Source organism: Carassius gibelio, chromosome A8 (genome assembly GCF_023724105.1).
Source record: "Carassius gibelio isolate Cgi1373 ecotype wild population from Czech Republic chromosome A8, carGib1.2-hapl.c, whole genome shotgun sequence".
Lineage (NCBI taxonomy): Eukaryota > Metazoa > Chordata > Actinopteri > Cypriniformes > Cyprinidae > Carassius > Carassius gibelio.
Window position 1 is genome coordinate 7,064,698 of NC_068378.1, and position 21,920 is coordinate 7,086,617.

A 21,920-nucleotide genomic window follows, 5' to 3' on the forward strand; every position below is an offset into this window, starting at 1 on the left:
ACAAGTACAACACATCATTCCTAAGCACACAGAACCACAAACACACGAAACATTGCCCCTTTGCTCTGTAGTGACATCTGTATTGATCTGCACTGTTAATTTATACAAAGCATCATCTTCATATTTACTTATCTGGGCATGTAAACAGCTGTTTATTAAGTTATCAAAGTTCTTCCGAGGCATCAAACCTAGGTTTCCTTATGAAATGCTGCATTAACAGGACTCTATCACCCTCTACTGGAAAATAAAGTTTTCTCTCAAACTTGGTCACTCCATGTCAAATTGACAAGCATTGGCATCCAAGCTAAATCTGCCATTGATTCAAACCTTTTTTTGTTGATCTGGTCAAATTTAATAGCAGTGGATTAACTCTTGAAGAAAGTGACTATTAAGATTAACCTGAGTAACTATGCCTCATTCCAACCAAAAGACACACTTATTTACAAAGCACAGCCTAGCTTTTGAAAAAGTACTTCATATTCTTTCAGGAGAAGGCCAAAGGCATTACAGACAGTTAAGATCAGGTCATTGTGGTCTCAGGGACTCATTCTCCGGACAGAGATCGAAAGATGTGTGAGATCTTTTATTCTTCATAACCCGTAAGGCTGGGAAGCGGTTCATCTGAGGTCCTCTGAGGGTCAGCATCGTCTCTTCTCAGGTGTTCTGGATCCAGACTGGAGCTTGTGTAAATCCTAGTTACATCCCATGGTAAAACATAGAAACAAAATAGAGACATCATTAGCATAGCTGCTGATCCAACAAAGTAAAATTAGTTTAACCCAAGCTAATGAATAAAAATGCACTTTTGATCAGATGCAACTACACTCACAATTTAAAAGATACATTATTCGAATGCTTGGCGAAAGAGATGTGTTTTTAATCTAGATTTAAACAGAGAGAGTGTGTCTGAACCCCGAACATTATCAGGAAGGCTATTCCAGAGTTTGGGATCCAAATGTGAGAAAGCTCTACCTCCCTTAAGTGGACTTTGCTATCCTAGGAACTACCAAAAGTCCAGCGTTTTGTGACCTTAGGTTGCGTGATGGGTTGTAACGTGGTAGAAGGCTAGTTAGGTACGCTGGAGCTAAACCATTTAGGGCCTTATAGGTAAGTAATGATAAGTTGTAACTGATACGGAACTTAATAGGTAGCCAGTGCAGAGACTGTAAAATTGGGGTAATATGATCATATTTTCTTGACCTCGTAAGGACTCTAGCTGCTGCATTTTGGACTACCTGTATCTTGTTTATTGACGGAGCTACGTGATCGCTAAAATATGGGCTCATGTAGGCTATAGACATTATTTGTCACAAAGTGCTACTGCTGTGTATGCATTAGTGAATCAAGCCAGTGAGTGACTATTTGGGTTTCATTTCTCTCTCCAACATGCCTTGAGGCGGATGGGCTACAACAGCAGAAGACCCCACTGGGTACCACTCATCTCCACTACAAATAGGAAAAGAGGCTACAATTTGCACGAGCTGTTTCTTGGCACACTTTAGGCCCCTTAGTGTGAACTGGGCATAGTTTAAATGCCACGCCTTACCCGAGCATTGTTTCTGACCATGTCCATCCCTTTATGACCACTTTTTACCCATCCTCTGATGGCTACTTCCAGCAGGATAAAGCACCATGTCACAAAGCTTGAATCATTTCAAATTGGTTTCTTGAACATGATAATGAGTTCACTGTACTAAAATGGCCCCCACAGTCACCAGATCTCAACCCAATAGAGCATCTTTGGGATGTGGTGGAACGGGAGCTTCGTGTCCTGGATGTGCATCCCACAAATCGCCATCAACTGCAAGATGCTATCCTATCAATATGGGCCAACATTTCTAAAGATTGCTTTTAGCACCTTGTTGAATCAATTCCACGTAGAATTAAGGCAGCTCTGAAGGCGAAGGGGGGTCAAGCACAGTATTAGTATGGTGTTCCTAATAATCCTTTAGGTGAGTGTACTCTGTCTATATTATGATTTAAGACTCAGTTAATATTTAATGGAAAATAGTTGAATCCACTGTAGATGGCTTCAGCGCGTTCCTGCGCTCACTGATGGTGCGTCTAGCAATATAACCCACTGGCTCATTATTCTCATTATTAACATGGTCAAAACTTTTTACACACCTCAGACTCTGCATTAGTTCTGGTGCAACCAAAACATAATCGCCAGCAGAGGCAAGCCTCCGTTTCTCTACTGGGCACCCCTTTCGCATAATATCTAACGCTAATCGAAACACATCACATGACCGCATACATGCCAACCCTCCCGATTTTTCCGGGAGACTCCCGAATTTCAAACCCCTCTGGAAAATCTCCCGGGCCGACCTTTCTCCCGAATTTCTCCCGATTTCCACCCGGACAAGAATATTGCTAAACCATCCGTCACTGGGCGCAGTTTCAGACCGAACAATAGGGACTTAGCAACAGCCTCTGGTGGAACGGCAACACCATTCTGGCGTTATATTGCGCATGCGCGAATTTAACTGCTACTTTGTGACGTTCTACTTTAACGGTCTACTACGGGAGAACAGCTGATTTGCCGGAGTCGCTTCAACGTGAGAGATTAGGTAAATAAATGTTATGGCATATGACACTGTAATTTGCATCAGTTTATGATTGTCTGATCACAAACTATCTCATTGGGAATCCCGAGAACATCTATATAGGTAATAAAAAAAATATTTTATTTTATCATGATAGGTAAAAAAAAAAAAAAAGATAGCTTGAAAAAGAAGAAGAAGAAGGGGAAGAGGAAGAAAGAAGAGACATGGCGAATAAAAAGAAAAAAATATGCCTGCAAATTCCTAACTAAATGGACTGGGTTGGGTTGGGTTTGCATAAATGGGGTTGGGTTGTGATGGGTTGTTGTTATTGTACATAATATGTATGTATAAACTATGTACAGAACAGAGAATGATGATTTTCTCCTGGAGCAGTCCCAGGAAGACACCTTAAAACGTGCATTTAAGCAGGTCCAATCCATCGATGGTCAGCATCTCCAACTGGCACGTCTGCTTTATTACCCCTAAATTGCTATTTTAAAAGAGCGGTTGTATTGAGGTACAAAAGACATTCAGACAAAGCAGAATACAACCGAATTGTTAGTTCCCAAAAGCCATCAGGAAATGTTATTCTAGGCGGCTCATCGTAATCCGATGGCGGGACATTTGGAACAGACGGTGACACTAAATCATCTCATGTCCCGATTTTTTTAGGCAGGGCATTCACAAGAAGCTTGTAATGAATGTCAGCTGGTAAATCCAACACCCTCCCCAAAAGCGCCTTTGCGCCCAGTCTCCTTACGCAGGTCCCCTTCGAGCGAATTGGTATGGACCTCATCAGGCCTTTAGAACAATCAGCATGCATGCATCGATATGCATTAGTGCTGGTGGACAATGCAACCCGGAAGCAGTGGCGCTTTGCAACATTTCAACGAAAATGTTTCGATTAATCTCCAAATTGGGAATATCAAAAGATATTATTACCGATCAAGGTACAACGTTCATGTCATGTGTGTTACACAAGCTGTACAAATTGTTGGGCATTAAGTCGATTAGCACCAGCATCTATCACCCACAAACAGATGGGCTGGTGGAATTATTTAATTGCACAATAAAAACCATGATTCGGTAGTTCGTTCAAAAGGACACCAAGAATTGGTATAGGTGACTGGAACCCCTCTTATTCGCCGTGAGAGAGGTTCCACAAGCCTCCACTGGGTTTTCCCCCTTCGAGCTTCTCTATGGATAGCAGCCCCACGGGGCACTGGATGTGCTGCTAGAAAATTGGGAAGAGGGACCTTCAGAAAGCCGAAATAAAATTCAAAATGTGCTGGACCTGAGAACAAAACTTCACACCTTGGGGCAGCTGTCGATGGAGAATTTGTTGAAGGCCCAAGCTAGGCAAAGCCGGCTATATAACAGGAGAGCCAGACTACTTAAATTTGCACAGGGAGAGAAAGTTATTGCATTGCTGCCTACGTTTAGCTCTAAATTACTCGCCAAGTGGAGCCTTTGAGGTCACATGATAAGTTGGAGATCTTAATTATGAGGTAATCCATACAGACAGGGGCGGAGTACATCAGATCTACCACCTCAACCTCCTAAAAAATGGACTGAGGAGTAATCAGTGATGCTAATGTGAGGAGGATGATCTCGGGCCAGAGGCAAATATCAAATCTCAATCTCTGGCTCTGGCCCCTGGGGGATATCACCTCTCGCCCTTGCAGTTCACTGATGTAGCCAAGCTACACGCCGTTTTTGCGGATGTGTTTTCTCCCCTGCCTGGCCGAACCGACCTCATCCAGCACCATATTGAGTCTGAGTCTGGTTGGTGGTTCGCAGCCAACTATATTGTTTGCCTGAACACAAAAAAGGTCGTTTAGACAGAATTAGAAGCAATGCTAGAGATGGGAGTAATAGAGGAGTCCCACAGTGATTGAGCGAGCCTGTGCGATTCTTTGTGGATTATCCCAAGGTGAATGCTGTGTTGAAATTCGAGCAAAAATGCGTGTGTTGATGAATTGCTTGATCGGCTGGGAACAGCACAATTTTATTAGACACTGGATTTGACAAAAGGATATAGGCAGATCCCCTTTGTTGATCTAAAATCAGTCTTTGTCCCCTTACAATTAAATCACAGGGCCGAATACCAGTTGCCTTGTCAAAAATCTTTACTGACATATGTATCAGGCATAGGAGAGAAAATGGAAGCTTTAGCCTAAGTTCTGCCAGGAAGACTCAATTACTTCGTCACTAATTACCTTCATCATTATCCAATCACGTCTTTACACTTCGGTATAAAAGATCGTACTTACACATGTTTGAGTTTGCAAATGCCGATGTGACAACAACCTCCACCCTCCCCACCACCACCAGGATGGTCCTGTCCTTACCTTCCAGGGGGGTCGGCTGCGCCCCTGCCTTCGTCTTCAGGCAGGAAATGCAGATTCGCTACCCTCGGATTACGAACCATGGACGGGGCCTTCCGCCAAAGAAATGTATAATTATGTTTGCTGAGTCGTGCATAATTTTATCTCCCGAGTCTTTCTGGTAGAACTTGTTGTCTTTGCCAGCTGTATGTTCATTTCTCCATTTCTCCGTTTCTCAGTTTCTCAGTTTCTCTGAGGCTTTAACAGTGAACATAGCTTATATACTACTGACTAAATTCCTTACAAGCTACAGAAACATGTTGGTTTGTTTAAAATAAAATGTATACTTCATGCTAACATCAGTTGGTATATTTATACATACATACATTTGGTGGAGAGAAGAAACCACCCTATGCATCAGTGAAACACATTACATGTACACACGTTCCTTCATGTACACATTCTGGTATGGTCAAAATTAGTTCCTCTCCCTGTGTCTGTCACATGGTCCTACATGTTCATGCAAACTTTAACTCATGCAGTAAAACTTCACAAATAAATATAAGTAATATCAAAATAACACATTTTTGGTCTTCACCCTTATCTCCATTATCTAAAGAAAAAAACAGCCTTCACAACGCTGTTCGGATTACACCAATTTGTCACTTCCTTTTTTGGGGGGCACAAGCCAAGTTTCAGCGCCTCATGGACAAAATCTTATGGCCAACCCAAAGAAGTGTGTTATTCGGAGTGTGGAGGTCTGGTGTCTGAAATCGAGATTTACCTGAAATCCAGCTATCTCCCAAGTCTTCTGTTTTTTCTCCAAGCTTGTTTGATAGCTTCTGCTTCTGAAAGAGAAAGAGACAAGTATTAGCGAACTGTGACTGTGTGGCTTTGACATATCTGCAAAGGATGTATTCACCTGCTTTCAACCCCGCACTGAGTGATCTGCACCGAACCTGCACCTGAAATCACTAACTACTTAACCTCCACTTGTGAGCTTGAAAATAAACACTGTGCTTGGATTCACTTACCTCTGTCTCTCGTCTATATCCTGACATTGTTGTGCTTTCTGACATGTTCTAATGTTATCGGAATTGTTGTTGTGTTTTCTTTTATTTGGCATTTTATTTTCAGAATTGTGATTTGTTTTGCAATTCTCAGCCACCATAGTATTTGCATTTAACGACACATGAAAACAATGTATTTTTTCTTCCACCCAAAAAGGGGGATTTACAGCATGGTAATATAAAAAAGCTTCAATAGATAGTTCAAGAAGTCAAGAGTGAATACTTAGATTTAAATGAGCTGCTCTCAGTTAATTAATTGGCAACTAATTCTGGTTTTGATCATGTGGGAAGTGCACTTTTCTACAGATTAGGATATCTGTGCCATCTGTGAAGACTGTCTTGGAGGCGTTACATTACTGCATCTGTCTTTGCCTGAGACTGTCTGAAGTTGGTTGAGCACTGAACACACATTTAAGTGCTGAGTTTTCAAAGATTAACTTATCTTTGAGATTTAATCGCCAAGCCCACACTGCCTTTAGACCATTAGTCTCGAGTCTCTTTCATTACTGCTGGCAAGCAGAACCAGAGTTGCTTCTTGGAGTCACGAAGAAAAATGTGTAAGCTGTCAGTCACACTGTACCCAGTCGTGTAGACATATAAGGCAACTTAAAAACTGACTGTTAAAATAACTGCTTTCACATTGCCATATATTAGGGACTTTATGGACCATGCTTGGATGCAGCACTCTGTGAAAAGCCAGCTTCTTTAAAAACTGACTGTTAAAATAACTGCTTTCACATTGCCATATATTAGGGACTATATGGACCATGCTTGGATACAGCACTCTTCAGCGAGCTTCTTTTTTAATGAATGTTTGCGGCTTACCCTCCTTGTGAAGGGTATTAATTTATGTCTTCTGGACAACTGTCAGATCAGCAGTCTTCCCCCATGATTGTGTAGCCTAGTAAACAAAACTGGGAGACCATTGTGAAGGCTCATGAAGCCTTTGCAGGTATCTTGAGTTGATTAGCTGATTGGCATGTCACCATATTCTAATTTGTTGAGATAATGAATTTGTGTTTGTTTGTTAAATATGAGCCCAAATCAACACAATTAAAAGAATCAAAGACTTAAACTACTTCAGTCTTTGTGCATTGCATTTATTTAATACACAAGTTCACAATTTGAGTTGAATTACTGAAATAAATGAACTTTTCCATGACATTCTAATTTATTGCGATGCACCTATATATAGATGTAATTATCAATGAAGATTCAGGAGGAGCGCGTCAGATACTTAGGCTAATCATCACAGGTGGACCACAATCAAGTAATCAATCCCACAGTATAAATATCGCTGACTTACCTCTATCCATTGACGGTTTATCAGCATGCTGGTTCGCTTCGTCAGTCACCTTATCACAGACCCAATTTTCGTACCAACGAAGAGTGCTACACAGGGGATTTATAAGACCTGCTGCTTTTGCCGGACCCGAGATCATTTCTACCCAGCCAAACACGGCCGTTGAGCAGCATTAAGCGTCATCGCGACAGCTGCTATCCTCGCCAAGCCACACATCGTGGCCAATAGACCGTGCAACTCCGAGCTCGCCTTGCTCGATACAGGATCGTGCCGCCCGAGACCGAGCTCTCGTCGAGCGCTGGATTGCAGCAGAAAAAAAATCCAACCACGGCTCAGTCTTTCACCACGGCGTTCCGGCCGAGTGGCAGTTTGAGGCCGCTTCCTCTAGCGGCGCAGACTAATACATTTCCAGGCGAAGACGCTAAAAAACAGGTTCTTCTTTTTCTTCATTGGATTTTTACGGCAGTTTGCATTCAAAGTGTTGCATCTAAAAGCAGTTTTGCGGCTAAAGTTTTGTTAAACTACGTCTTGACGTAGTTCCGTCTTCTTTTAGTAGTGTTTTATGGCGGTTCTGGCAAACCAACGTAAAGGTGCATTGCCGCCACCCGCTGATCCGGGGGTGAGGATCCCGCATATATTTGGACTACAGATACACCGTTCCGTCGGATGATGAGGCCACTTTTTAACCACGAAGCCAAAGGCATTAGGTTAGATTATTGTAATGCCTCGTTCTCAGGCCTTCCAGCTAAATCGTTGAGCAAGCTTCAGTATATACAAATTTTGCTGCACGCTTGTATTTCTCCTCGTGAACACATTACACCGGTTCTTTCACAATTACACGGGCTTCCCGTAAACGTGATAATTGATTTTAAAATTCTTATCTTAACATACTAGGAACTTCATGGGACTGCACCTGAGTATCTTTGTGAACTCATCAGTCCTGATATTCCATCACGCTCTCTTCGCTCTACTAACTCTTTCACTTCACCAGCCATAATGTGAGCTAAAGACCATGGGGGAAAGATAAAGCCCCTAAGCTATGGAATGTAGTTCTTCTACACGTCAGATATGCACCTATGTTGGGCGATTTTAAAAAGTTGATTAAGTCACATTTATTCAAGACTGTCTGTCTTTAATGAATTGTTGTATTGCTTTTGGCGTTTGTTCCTACAAATAAAATGCATTATTATTATTATTATTATTATTGTTACATTCGCCTTACCGCGCACGTTTTAACCTCACCGAAATGATACAGACATAAGTAAAAAAAACAACAACAAAAAAAAAAAAACTTAAGTCTCTGGATAAAAGCGCCTGCTAAATGCTTAATTTAATTTAAAATTTTCATTTCCATGCAAGTCTTCTGGTAGGACCAGATCATTTAGGGACCTATTTTACCATTCACTGGCGTGATCACTCAAAATTAATCTAAAACGCATCTGCCCTCGTGTTTTGATGCAGGATAGCAAGCGTGAGTAAAATTACCATCGCCTTTTAAGAACCGTAATACGGAAAACCGGAAAGTAAATCTCTTTAGAAACCACTTGGAAGCGAATAGCTCATAACTGCTGTTAACCCATTTGCTGCAAGCATCGCCAACGGCCCCAGTCTATGTTTAGTTTTTACAGCACGTTAAACATCACTCTCTTACTTGATCTGGATAAACCGCGCATCAATTGAAGTCCAAAGACTTTGGCTTTTATATTTGACCAATATTTCGATAAAACATAATTCCAGTGATTAATTTTCCATCATGTCAGGAAAACTATTCCTATTCCTGAACGGTAAACGTCAAAGTGTTAGCTCGTGGACAAATGTTGATCATGGATCTAGTCAGAAAGAATCATGAACAGAAACATCTTTATTTTGGGTATTTAATTTCTGCCTCCATGCCAAAAATGGGGGGTGTCTTGTAAGGGGTTAACGTTACTGCTATAATCCTGTCTTTCGGTACAACGAAAGCCTCTGTTTCCACAGTCCATAATACAACGTGAAAACAGCGTTCCAAACGTATCCGCTCGGGAGTCCGTCTAAAGAGCCCAGAGGCCAAATGAGAGGAAAGATGCTTTTCCAACAGGAACATAATAAGGTGGACAAGGCCTGAGGAATTGTCAAATCAGGCAACAAATTGCTAAGCTGGTAACACAGTAGGCTACCCATCCATTTTTAGCTTGCCCCATCAAATATTACTAACACTTTTTACTCTTCCCACAGCCAACATCTACAGCAGCCGAAGCAAGTAGCCTTTCATGTACCTCCCCACCGCCGCTGCAGTGTCTGCTCCCGCAGGAGCCTTTCCTGTATCTCCCCACTGCCGCTGCAGTGTCTGCTCCCGCAGGAGCCTTTCCCGTATCTCCCCACTGCCGCAGCACTGTCTGCTCCCGCAGGAGCCTTTCCCGTATCTCCCCACTGCCGCAGCAGTGTCTGCTCCCGCAGGAGCCTTTCCCATTCTCCCCACTGCCGCAGCAGTGTCTGCTCCCGCAAGAGCCCTTCCTATACCTCCTCACTGCCGCGCAGTGTCTGCTCCCGCAGGAGCCCTTCCTATACCTCCTCACTGCCGCGCAGTGTCTGCTCCCGCAGTAGCCTTCCTACACCTCCTCACTGCCGCGCAGTGTCTGCTCCCGCAGGAGCCTTTCCTCTACCTCCTAACTGCCGTAGCAGTGTCTGCTCCCGCAGGAGCCTTTCCCATTCTCCCCACTGCTGTAGCAGCGTCTGCTCCCGCAGGAGCCTTTCCTACACCTAAATATATATATAAAAAAAAATAAAAAATAAAAAATACCACACATCACCTCCACCTAAAGGCATGCAATGCATCCAAGGTTGCGGTGATAGCAACATGTATCGACAATAGCCAAGACGATATTAGGCCCATTCTCCAACCAACGTTTTTTATAATAATCATTAGGCGGCCTACCTTAATTCGCTATCAAACCGCTCCGTTATCCCATCTCAGCACTGCATTTCCCGCTCGCCCGTGCCCTCAAAGGACGATGTGAGCCCGTAGGTTTAAAAAAATAAAAATAAAATAAAAAAATTCACTGGACAAGCGAGATGATCGTAGTGCCGACTACATGAACTAGCAGTATTTAAATATAGTATTTATACTTAATACCAGTGTATCAGTACGTCCGAAAGTATTTTTTTTTTTTTTGATTATGGGCGATTCCATAGGCTCTTTTCGTGCACCTGCATGGTCAAAATGGTAAATAGTAAGCTCAGACAGTATAAAGAATCTTTCTCTTACTCCACCCATGCACGATTACATCGTCGATATGTACCATCGATCTCACGTGCTGACAATGACCACATCGCCGATACATGGCACCTATTTGGGGTACACTGGCACAGGAAATCCTAATTTATTTGTGCACGCTTAATTTCGGATACTATGACTGCACCAAGATTTTTTCGGACTCATTATCGGAAGCAGCTCATTGGATTTGCTAAACAATTATTCAAGTAAGCCTCACAGCGTCTACCCTCGTAGACAAATAAATCATCCTTAGTATCGAACTCCCTGCCAGGCGCTGCAAGAGGGCTCCCGGTTGAACCAACCTTTGCCTTCTCCATTCAACTATCAGCAAAGCTTACTCGTTTGACAACGCAAATATTAAAATCCTGCCAGATGCTTTCCCACTTAATCAATCTTGGACTTTCCATCCGACCACCAGCGAAGCTTACCCGATTAAAAAAGGCAGATTAACCAAAAAAAAAAAAAAAGCGACATTTACCTATCGAACACCAATGAGTACATTGCAGCCCAAATAAAGTTTCCCTCCGATGGCAAGAAGTACCCATTCAATACCGCAAGTTACGCTTTCGCCGAACACTAACGGGCTCTTCACAGATAAAACAATCTCAATTTTCCCTCCGATGGCTGGAGAGACTACCCATCTGGTGTCGCAAATTTTAATAAATATAATAAATAAAAATACAAATAAATATAGAAAATAAATAAATAAATAAATAAATAATAAATAAAAAGACACCGGATGCTGGCCATAGCCTCCCGACCAGGTAACCTTACCTTTTTCAATCCTATGGCCGGCAAGGCTTCTCTCTTCGATGCCAAGAGCTTGAGCTCCCATCGGATGCTGACGAGAGCCTCCCGGCCAGACAACCTCACCTTTTCCATTCTGCGGCCAGCAAGGCTTACCCGTTCGTTGCCAGGAGCTCACACTCCCTTCGGACGTAGGTGAAAGCCCCCGGCTACCTGCTTTGCCATTCTGTCTTACGTACGGAGAGGTTTACCCATCCAATGCACAGAGTCAGGGCTCCCATTGAATGTAGGTGAGAGCTTCCCGGCTAGACAACCTTACCTTTTCCGTCCTTTGGCCAGCGAGGCTTAACCGTTCTATCCGGGAGCTAAGCTCCTGTCGGACGAAGGTAAGAGCCTCCCGGCCGGACAACCTTTTCCGTCCTTCAGCCAGAGAGGTTTACCCGTTCGATTCCTGGAGCTAAGCTCCTATCGGACGTCGGTCCGAGCCTCCCGGCTAGACAACCTGACCTTTTCCACCCTCGGCCAGTGAGGCTTACCCGTCTGATGCGAGTGCTCCCATCGGACGCTGGCGACAGCCTCCTGGCCAGCCAACCATGACCTTACCGCGAGCCTAACGACCACACAAACTTACCTTTTCCATCCTACGGCCTGCGAGGCTCACCCAGTTTTGTCCCCGCCGGACGCTGGCAAGAGCCTCCTGGCCACCTATCGTTACCTTTTCTGTCCGCCATCCGGAGAGGCTTACCCGTTCGATGCGTGTGCTCCCTTCGGACGCCGGCGAGAGCCTCCCGGTTAGACAACCTTACCTTTTCCTTTTCTATGGTCAGCGAGACTTACCCGTTCGATGTGTGTGCTCCCTTCGGACGCTGGCGAGAGCCTCCTGGACAGACTTGCTTTACGTTTCCACTCTACGGTCGGCGAGGCTTACCCGTTCGATGTTTGTGCTCCCTTCGGACGTCGGTAACAGTCTCTCGGCCACGCAACTTACCTTTCCATTTGACGGTAGGCGAGGCTTAACCGTCCGACGATACGAGTCTCGTCCTCTCGCCAAATCCTGCAAAAAAAAAAAAAAAAAAAAAAAGCTACCCCCAGCTACTCTCACATCTTTTAACCCCGTCTGGCGAGGCTTACCCGTTCGATGTTCTGAGTTAGAGGCCCCATCGGATGCTGCGAGAGTCCTCCCAGTCGGGTTTTCCTTTCCAACCCTCCCCGTCCGCCGAGGCTTACCCGTCTGTCGCGTGTGCTCCCTTCAGACGTCTGGCGAGAGTCTCCCGTACGGGCCTATGCTTGCCAGCCGCAAGTGAGTCTCATCCATCTGATGCCGTGAGTCGGGATCTCCCTTCGGATGTTGCAAGAGTCCTCCTTGTCGGCTAGCCCAAAAGCTTTTTATCTGCCAAACCGAGAGGACCCAGACGTCCGTCATCCTGAGTCTCAATCTCCTGACGGAGGCTTCATGGGCCCAAAAAGCTCCAGTTGAGCATCGGCCCGGGCCCTACCGACCGGGCGCCAACAACCACGTAGTTCACTAGCTGCAGCCGGTAGGGCCTACTCTCCCAACTCCCAAGTCGCTCCCTCCGGAGTACGTAGGCCCTTCCAGCCTGCCAACGAGATGACTTCTCAGAAACCAAATCAGCCCCCGCCAGTACTCTGCTTTTTTGGGGGGGCATTCTTTAAACTGGCGGCTGTCCTCTTGTACATTTGCCTTTTTGGGGGGTACTCTAGGTTCGGGCAATTCCCGAGCTCGGAGCCCTTCCCCGGACAGCACGCCAAATACGCATACCATACCTTAGCTAATTATATGTAAGCGTGAACTAGTGAAATGTAATTATCAATGAAGATTCGGGAGGAGCGCGTCAGATACTTAGCCTAATCATCACAGGTGGACCACAATCAAGTAATCAATCCCACAGTATAAATATCGCTGACTTACCTCTATCCATTGACGGTTTATCAGCATCCCTCCTCCACCCCATCTCCTCACTTCAAGTTCACTTTACAATATACGGGGAAAAGGGGGTACTCTAGGTTCGGGCAATTCCCGAGCTCGGAGCCCTTCCCCGGACAGCACGCCAAATACGCATACCATACCTCAGCTAATTATATGTAAGCGTGAACTAGTGAATTGATTATTATCAGCATAACAGTGGAAACAAATCCCCTAATTTCTCAGAGCTTTTGCCACTGTGGGGAATCTGCGGTGCCATCGAGCATGGTGGAGCAGTCTCAAGGACACTCAAGGGGTTGTGGAGGGACAGATACCATCCTTGAGGGAGCGGAGGAGTCACTGCCATTCGCCTGAGGCTAGAGTCTGCTGCCATCCACCATGATGGGTAGGAACAGGGAACGGGTGACTCCTGTCGGCTGCCCTGAACTCGGAGGAGCTGTTGCCATCCACAGGGTTGCGGAGGAGTGAAATTATAAAACCAAATGATAGAAAATAGAGACACCACTCCAACTTACTGTCTGTATAAATTATATTTTATTGGAACATTGAGTTTAAAAGTGACACACACACACACACGAGTTGGGTTTCCATGTTTTATGGGGACATTTTATAGGTGTACTGGATTTATAGTGTACAAACGGTATTTTCTATAAGCCTAAACCATCCATCACAGACAACATTTTCCTATTTTAGATTAAAAAAATACAAATAAAAACTTGAATTTGCTCCTTTCCTCATGTTGCCCAACATGTCCCCACAAGGGTTTTAGATATTGCCATCTTTGAGGGGATATTTTGTCCCCATAATGTAGGGCAGGGTTGTCCAACCCTGGTCCTGGAAACTGAAACTGAAGGTAGGTAGATCTCCAGGACCAGGCTTGGGCACCCCTGATGTAGAGTATACCTGAACCACCCACACACACACACCCACACTTATAATTTGCAGGATGTATTTAAAAAACTAATAATACAAATATAATAATACAAAAGTCTTTTCATAGAAAACATTTTACTTTTCATCACAACCTACATTAACATTTTGTAAATGAAGAAATAACAGCATGTTGTATTTTTAAGTATGTCCGAATTTGTGGAAGGTGAAAATGAGGCCTCAGGTGCAGAGAAAATTGCGAGCCTTATTTGGCTCAAAATACAAGCAAACAAACAACACTACCATGACTAGGAAAAGCATGCAGACCAGGACAGATGGCAGTACATAAGTCAGGCGTAAGACGGCTGGAGCTTGACTGGAGGATGATGCTGAAATGACAGGAACCTGGCAGTTAGCTCATATTATGATTTTACAGGGGCTGAACATTAGTGTATAGCGTATGAAGAATAACTACACACACACACACACATAGATGGTTCTATTAAACCACAATTTTCATACAGTTCTTCAAACATAATAGGTTGTGCGTTCCATAAAATCAAACTAGCATACAACATATTTTTGATTTTATGAAAACCACCAGTCATGTGACCAATTCAGCTCACAGTAGAGTCAGACTGAAAAAATAAATCAATGCTGCTAGACTGAAAGAATAAATTAAACATACATAGTACCATGAGAAACAATGATACCTTTATAGACAGTCAACCATGCAGAGTGATGGGAGTGGCCTATAGAGTTTCCAGCCAAGCAGGTGTACTCTCCAGCATCCTCTAAAGACACATTCCTGATAAACAGTACCTCCATCTCCTTATCCGTGGTTTTGACGCCTGCAGTCTATAGAGAAAAGAACGACAGAATAAGGCCAGACAGCTTTGGGAAAACCTACCAGAGAAAAAAAAGAGCATTTCTGGATAATGATTTTAGAACCCAGTGTCACTGTTAGGCCCCTGCCTTAACTGCTCTTATGAAATAGATAATGAGAGTCTGCCAAGAATGTAATATTTACATATCAGGGTGAAGGATTTCCAGTGTTTTACAATAACTGTTACTTATGCATTTTGATGCTTTCTGAGCTGCATAAGTGCAAAAGTAAATATACTGTATATAATGCACATTTGTGCCTGGCTTTGTATTTATGTGCAAGTCATTTTACACATTTGTAACTGGTCTGCAACTTTGAATTCAAAACAAGTTTATTATATGATTATTGTCTATGATTGTAAATCGAAACAGAGCTGTGAGTAAATTTCAACTAAGCACATATATTCATTGTTCAAATCTAAGTTAAAGTTTTTATATATTTATTTTTTTTTATTTAAGAACATGACCGATGGTTTCACTGGACAAGACCCTTATTCCTCGGCTGGGATCTTGCAGAGCCCTTTGAAGCTTCACTGAAACTGCTAATTTGGACCACCATTGAAGTCCATTATATTAAGAAAAATCCTGGCGTTTTTTCTTTAAAAAACTTAACTTCTTTGCAGCTGATGAAAGAAAGACACGAACATCTCGGATAATATGGGGGTGAGTAAATTATCAGTCATCTTTTATTCTGGAAGTGAACTAATCCTTTAATGTATTTATATACACTTACAGTGGATGTCTATGGGTAAATTGACAGCAAGTTTACTTGTTCATTTTTACAAACTGTAGGATTATGAAATATTGGACAATTCTGAGCTGTTACAACATTGTTTTGTCAACAAAAATAAAGAATTTTCAATTTAATTGACAAACAACCTTGAAACACACATAGGACCATCTCAGACTGGTTAAATAGGTTTTACCGGTCCCACTTTATATTAGGTGGCCTTAACTACTATGTACTTACATACAAAAATAAATACACTGTACTTATTGTGTTCATATTGTATTGTAAAACACTTTTGCTGCTATTGAGGTGGGATAGGGGTAAGGTTAGGGAGAGGGTTGGAGGTATGGGTAAGTTTAAGGGTGGGTTAAGGTGTAAAGTATGGGTCAACAGTGTAATTATAAATGTAATTACAGAAATTAAATACAGATGCAATTACATGTAGTTTTTTTATATAAGTACAATGTAAAAACATGTACACAATAAGTACATTGTACTACATTATTAATTAAAATGTAAGTACATAGTAGTTAAGGCCACTTAATATAAAGTGGGTCCATTTTACCTTCAAGATCCGAACATATGGCAGTCCATCAGGGCCAAATCTACTTCCGTTGACCAAGATATGCTTCAGCCACTGGATGTGAGGCTGAGGATCGCTGAAGGCTTTACAGACGAACTCCACGTCACTCCCCTCCACTACTGTACGGTTAGCAGGCAACCCAGCCTGAAGAATCGGCTTTTGTGGTGAACGCTCTGAATAAAACACACACAGAAAATGTACAAGGTACATTACTTAGAAATGACCCCAGTTAACATAAAAGACTGATATTTAAAAAAAAAAAAAAAAAAAAACATATATATGACCGACCGACTACGTCCAGCTGGTAGGTGTGATTGATGCTGCCGTGTTTGTTTTCCACCAGGCAGGTGTAGTTGCCTTTGTCTGACGGTACCACCGACTCCATTATGATGGTCCGCATGTGCTCTCGAATCTATAGAGATATACACATATCTAATAAGAAATATGAATTACTTAATACATATCAGGAAATACAATCAATGCAGATTCCATGTGGGCATAAAAAAAAATATATATATATATATATATATATATATATATATATATATATATATATATATATATATATATATATATATGTATATATATGTGTGTGTGTGTGTGTGTGTGTGTTAAAATTACACCGCAATGTACAAAACTAGAAAGAAGTGATTCTGAGTCAGAACTTATTGATGCATAGAATACGAATATCTAAAGCAATGAAGACAAAAAAAATATTGCACTACATTTTTACGGTTTAGCTTTGAAACAATCAGTTTCTCAAGAATTTTTTTTTTTTTCAAAAGTTAATGCTTGGGTTTGCATAATGCTGAACAAATTATCTCCCATTATTGTTTGCATAGTTATACATTTGATATAAATATGTGTGATGGTATATAACATTTTTTAAAAGAAGTACTTAAAAGTTTTGGATTTTTGGACAACTAAATGTCTTGTTAATTGATTTATTACTTTATGTGATGTATATAAATACAAATATATGGATATATATCACAATATATATTTTCCTCAAAATTGAGTACATATACATACATTTGCAAACTTCAGAATGAGCTGTGTTCAGTGTAATATGTAAGGGGCTCATGTAGGCTAGATCACTGCTAAACCACAATAAAGGATGCATATCACTCTGTTCCACGAGCTGCTTTGGGAAATTCTGATCACTGTCTGATTCATCTTATACCATCCTACAAACAGAAACTTAAATCTGCTAAACCTGTAGTAAGGACTGTGAAGAGATGGACCAGCGAAACGGAGCAGGATTTACAATCTTGTTTTGACCTCACTGATTGGAGTGTTTTTGAAGCTGCTACCACAGATCTGGACGAACTCACAGAGACTGTAACATCCTATATTAGTTTCTGTGAGGATGTTTGCATTCCTACCAAGACTTATTTAACATTCAACAACGATAAGCCATGGTTTACAGTAAAACTCAGACATCTTCGTCAGGCTAAAGAGGATGCCTACAGAAATGGGGACAGGGTCTTGTACAATCAGGCCAGGAACACACTGAACAAAGAGATCAGAGCGGCTAAAAAGACCTACGCTAAAAAGTTGGAAGACCAGTTTTCTTCCAACGACTCAACTTCAGTTTGGAGAGGACTGAGGGCCATCACAAACTACAAGACACCATCCCCTTGCACTGAGGCTAATCAACGGCTTGCTAACGACCTGAATGAGTTTTATTGCAGATTTGAAACCCCCAACACCCATTCTGAACATCTCCCTGCACAACCATTAACACCTCCTGCAATCCCCCTCTCCACACCTACTGCTCTTCAAATCTGTGAAGATGATGTGCGCCAGGTCTTCAAGAAGAACAAAAGAAGAAAAGCACCAGGCCCAGATGGTGTTACACCAGCCTGTCTGAAAATCTGTGCTGACCAGCTGGCCCCCATCTTTTCACAGATCTTCAACAGATCCCTGGAGTTGTGTGAAGTGCCTTCCTGCTTCAAACACTCCACCATCATCCCCATCCCAAAGAAACCCAAGATAACAGGACTTAACGACTACAGGCCTGTGGCTCTAACATCTGTCGTCATGAAGTCGTTTGAAAAATTGGTTCTGGGTTATCTGAAGGACATCACTGGACCCTTACTGGACCCCCTAGAGTTTGCTTACCGAGCAAACAGGTCTGTGGATGATGCAATCAACATGAGATTGCACTTCATCCTGCAACATCTGGACAAAACAGGGACTTATCTGGGGATTCTGTTTGTGGACTTTAGTTCGGCTTTCAACACCATCATCCCAACAACCCTCCAGACCAAACTGACCCAGCTCTCTGTTCCTAGCTCTATCTGTCGGTGGATCACCAGCTTTCTGACAGATAGGCAACAGTTAGTGAGACTGGGGAAATACACATCAAACAGCTGCTCCACCAACACTGGCGCCCCTCAGGGATGTGTTCTCTCCCCTCTGCTCTTCTCCCTGTACACCAACGACTGCACCTCTAAAGACCCCTCTGTCAAGCTCCTGAAGTTTGCAGATGACACTACAGTCATCGGCCTCATCCAGGACGGTGATGAGTCTGCTTACAGGCAAGAGGTTGAGCAGCTGGCTGTCTGGTGCAGTCTTAACAACCTGGAGCTGAACACGCTCAAAACAGTGGAGATGATCGTGGATATAAGTGGATATGAATAAGTGGATATAAGTGGATATGAATATGGATGTTTTCCTGCTCTCCACCATGAAACTCCATGTCGACTCAGGGAAGTCGTGGCCTAATGGTTAGAGGGTTGGACTCCCAATCGAAGGGTTGTGGGTTCTAGTCTCGGACGGAATTGTGGGTGGGGGTAGTGCATGAACAGTTCTCTCTCCACCTTCAATACCACGACTTAGGTGCCCTTGAGCAAGGCATCGAACCCCCAACTGCTCCCCGGGCACCGCAGCATAAATGGCTGCCCACTGTTCCGGGTGTGTGCTCACAGTGTGTGTGTGTGTGTGTGTGTGTTCACTGCTCTGTGTGTGTGCATTTCGGATGGGTTAAATGCAGAGCACAAATTCTGAGTATGGGTCACCATACTTGGCTGAATGTCACTTCACTTTCTTTCCAAAGTGACCTGACCGGGATTTGCTGCTTAAAGGGGTCATGAAAGGCATTTTTTAATGCCATAATGTTTCCTGAGGTGCACTTAAATCAAATGCATTTTAAATGGTAATTTCCTACCTTGAATTTAGCCCTATGATCATAATGTTAAGTTGGAAGGGGCGTGTCTGTTATGAGACTTCAAAGTAAACACCCACTGCTATGATTGGCTAACATCTTTGCATATAATATGAGCATTACACATGGAGCTCTTTGGAAAACTTATTCTATGACAGCTGTCATGATTAACTAATCATGAAAAGTAATGATCTTATATATTATATTTAGAACTACACCTGTTTCATTAAAGGTTGTAGCACTGCACAGTAGCTGAACACAGTCATGTCTAATAAGCACACAATGATCTGCTTAGTGCCGCACAATTTCTGCAGGCTCAGCAATCCATTCATCAGAACACAGTTAAAACATGATGTAAATAAGAGACTCGTTGAATAGTGTAATCAGTGTCAATGATTATACCAGGAGTTTTATATAATCATCACAATATAGATAACAGATGATTTCACACTACTAACAGAAACAGTTTGAAGTTGATTGTTTAGTCACTCACTGGCTTGATTCACTAATCAGAATCAGAATCAGAATCAGAAAGAGCTTTATTGCCAAGTATGTTTGCGCATACAAGGAATTTGTTTTAGTGACATAAGCTTCCAGTACACAGAGACACCAACACACAGACAAAAAAAAAAAAAAAAAAAAAAATATAGCGAAATAAATAAGTGTATAAACAATTGTGCTATAAATGATAATGGGATAGGATTGAAAAAGATGCAGGGATGTACTAGGATGGAGGGGTAACAAATAAATATAAGGATGTTGCAATTTTGTTTGCATAAGCATAAGTGGGGAACATTTAACTGTTCATGAGGTAGATTGCCTGGGGGAAGAAACTGTTTTTGTGCCTTGCTGTTCTGGTATTTGCGGCTCTGAGACGCCGGCCAGATGGCAAAAGTTCAAAAATGGGGTGACTTGGATGTGAGGGATCCAGAGTGATTTTATGAGCCCTTTTCCTCACTCTGGATGTATACAGTTCTTGAAGGGTGGGCAGGGGAGCACAAATAATCCTTTCAGCAGTCCGAACAGTTCTCTGTAGTCTTCTGATGTCCGATTTTGTTGCTGAGCCAAACCAGACAGTTATAGAAGTACACAGTACAGACTCAATGACGGCTGAGTAGAACTGTTTCAGCAGCTCCTGTGGCAAGTTAAACTTCCTCAGCTGGCGAAGGAAATACAACCTTTGTTGGGCCTTTTTTACAATGGAGTCAATGTGATTGTCCCACTTCAGGTCCTGAGAGATGGTGGTTCCCAGGAATCTGAATGACTCCACTGCAGTCACAGGGCTGTTCATGATGGTGAGTGGGGAAAGTGCAGGGGGGTTTCTCCTGAAGTCCACGATCATCTCCACTGTTTTGAGCGTGTTCAGCTCCAGGTTGTTAAGACTGCACCAGACAGCCAGCTGCTCAACCTCTTGCCTGTAAGCAGACTCATCACCGTCCTGGATGAGGCCGATGACTGTAGTGTCATCTGCAAACTTCAGGAGCTTGACAGAGGGGTCTTTAGAGGTGCAGTCGTTGGTGTACAGGGAGAAGAGCAGAGGGGAGAGAACACATCCCTGAGGGGCGCCAGTGTTGGTGGAGCAGCTGTTTGATGTGTATTTCCCCAGTCTCACTAACTGTTGCCTATCTGTCAGAAAGCTGGTGATCCACCGACAGATAGAGCTAGGAACAGAGAGCTGGGTCAGTTTGGTCTGGAGGGTTGTTGGGATGATGGTGTTGAAAGCCGAACTAAAGTCCACAAACAGAATCCCCAGATAAGTCCCTGTTTTGTCCAGATGTTGCAGGATGAAGTGCAATCTCATGTTGATTGCATCATCCACAGACCTGTTTGCTCGGTAAGCAAACTCTAGGGGGTCCAGTAAGGGTCCAGTGATGTCCTTCAGATAACCCAGAACCAATTTTTCAAACGACTTCATGACGACAGATGTTAGAGCCACAGGCCTGTAGTCGTTAAGTCCTGTTATCTTGGGTTTCTTTGGGATGGGGATGATGGTGGAGTGTTTGAAGCAGGAAGGCACTTCACACAACTCCAGGGATCTGTTGAAGATCTGTGAAAAGATGGGGGCCAGCTGGTCAGCACAGATTTTCAGACAGGCTGGTGTAACACCATCTGGGCCTGGTGCTTTTCTTCTTTTGTTCTTCTTGAAGACCTGGCGCACATCATCTTCACAGATTTGAAGAGCAGTAGGTGTGGAGAGGGGGATTGCAGGAGGTGTTAATGGTTGTGCAGGGAGATGGTCAGAATGGGTGTTGGGGGTTTCAAATCTGCAATAAAACTCATTCAGGTCGTTAGCAAGCCGTTGATTAGCCTCAGTGCAAGGGGATGGTGTCTTGTAGTTTGTGATGGCCCTCAGTCCTCTCCAAACTGAAGTTGAGTCGTTGGAAGAAAACTGGTCTTCCAACTTTTTAGCGTAGGTCTTTTTAGCCGCTCTGATCTCTTTGTTCAGTGTGTTCCTGGCCTGATTGTACAAGACCCTGTCCCCATTTCTGTAG

General features: G+C 43.0%; 2 protein-coding genes across 5 annotated transcripts in view; both read right to left on the reverse strand.

Moving 5' to 3' along the window:
• The window catches only part of LOC128018282 (fibroblast growth factor receptor 1-A), an 88,987-nt gene that overhangs the window by 39,615 nt on the left and 27,452 nt on the right, over window positions 1-21,920 (reverse strand). For 2 of the 4 annotated variants that reach the window (XM_052603702.1, XM_052603703.1), the window contains exons 6-8: window positions 16,548-16,671; window positions 16,242-16,432; window positions 14,775-14,919 (exon numbers count right to left, since the gene is read on the reverse strand). In XM_052603702.1, coding sequence (XP_052459662.1) covers window positions 14,775-14,919; window positions 16,242-16,432; window positions 16,548-16,671 — 460 coding nt within the window. Of the gene's footprint in view, window positions 1-13,770; window positions 14,451-14,774; window positions 14,920-16,241; window positions 16,433-16,547; window positions 16,672-21,920 lie in introns of those variants that run through there. The other 2 variants (XM_052603701.1, XM_052603699.1) reach the window with 2 other exon arrangements.
• The window catches only part of ankrd39 (ankyrin repeat domain 39), a 51,303-nt gene continuing 29,435 nt past the window's right edge, over window positions 53-21,920 (reverse strand). Inside the window, exon 5 of the transcript XR_008184802.1 lies at window positions 53-399. The gene's annotated coding sequence lies outside the window, so the exon portion shown is untranslated. The remainder of the gene's footprint in view (window positions 400-21,920) is intronic.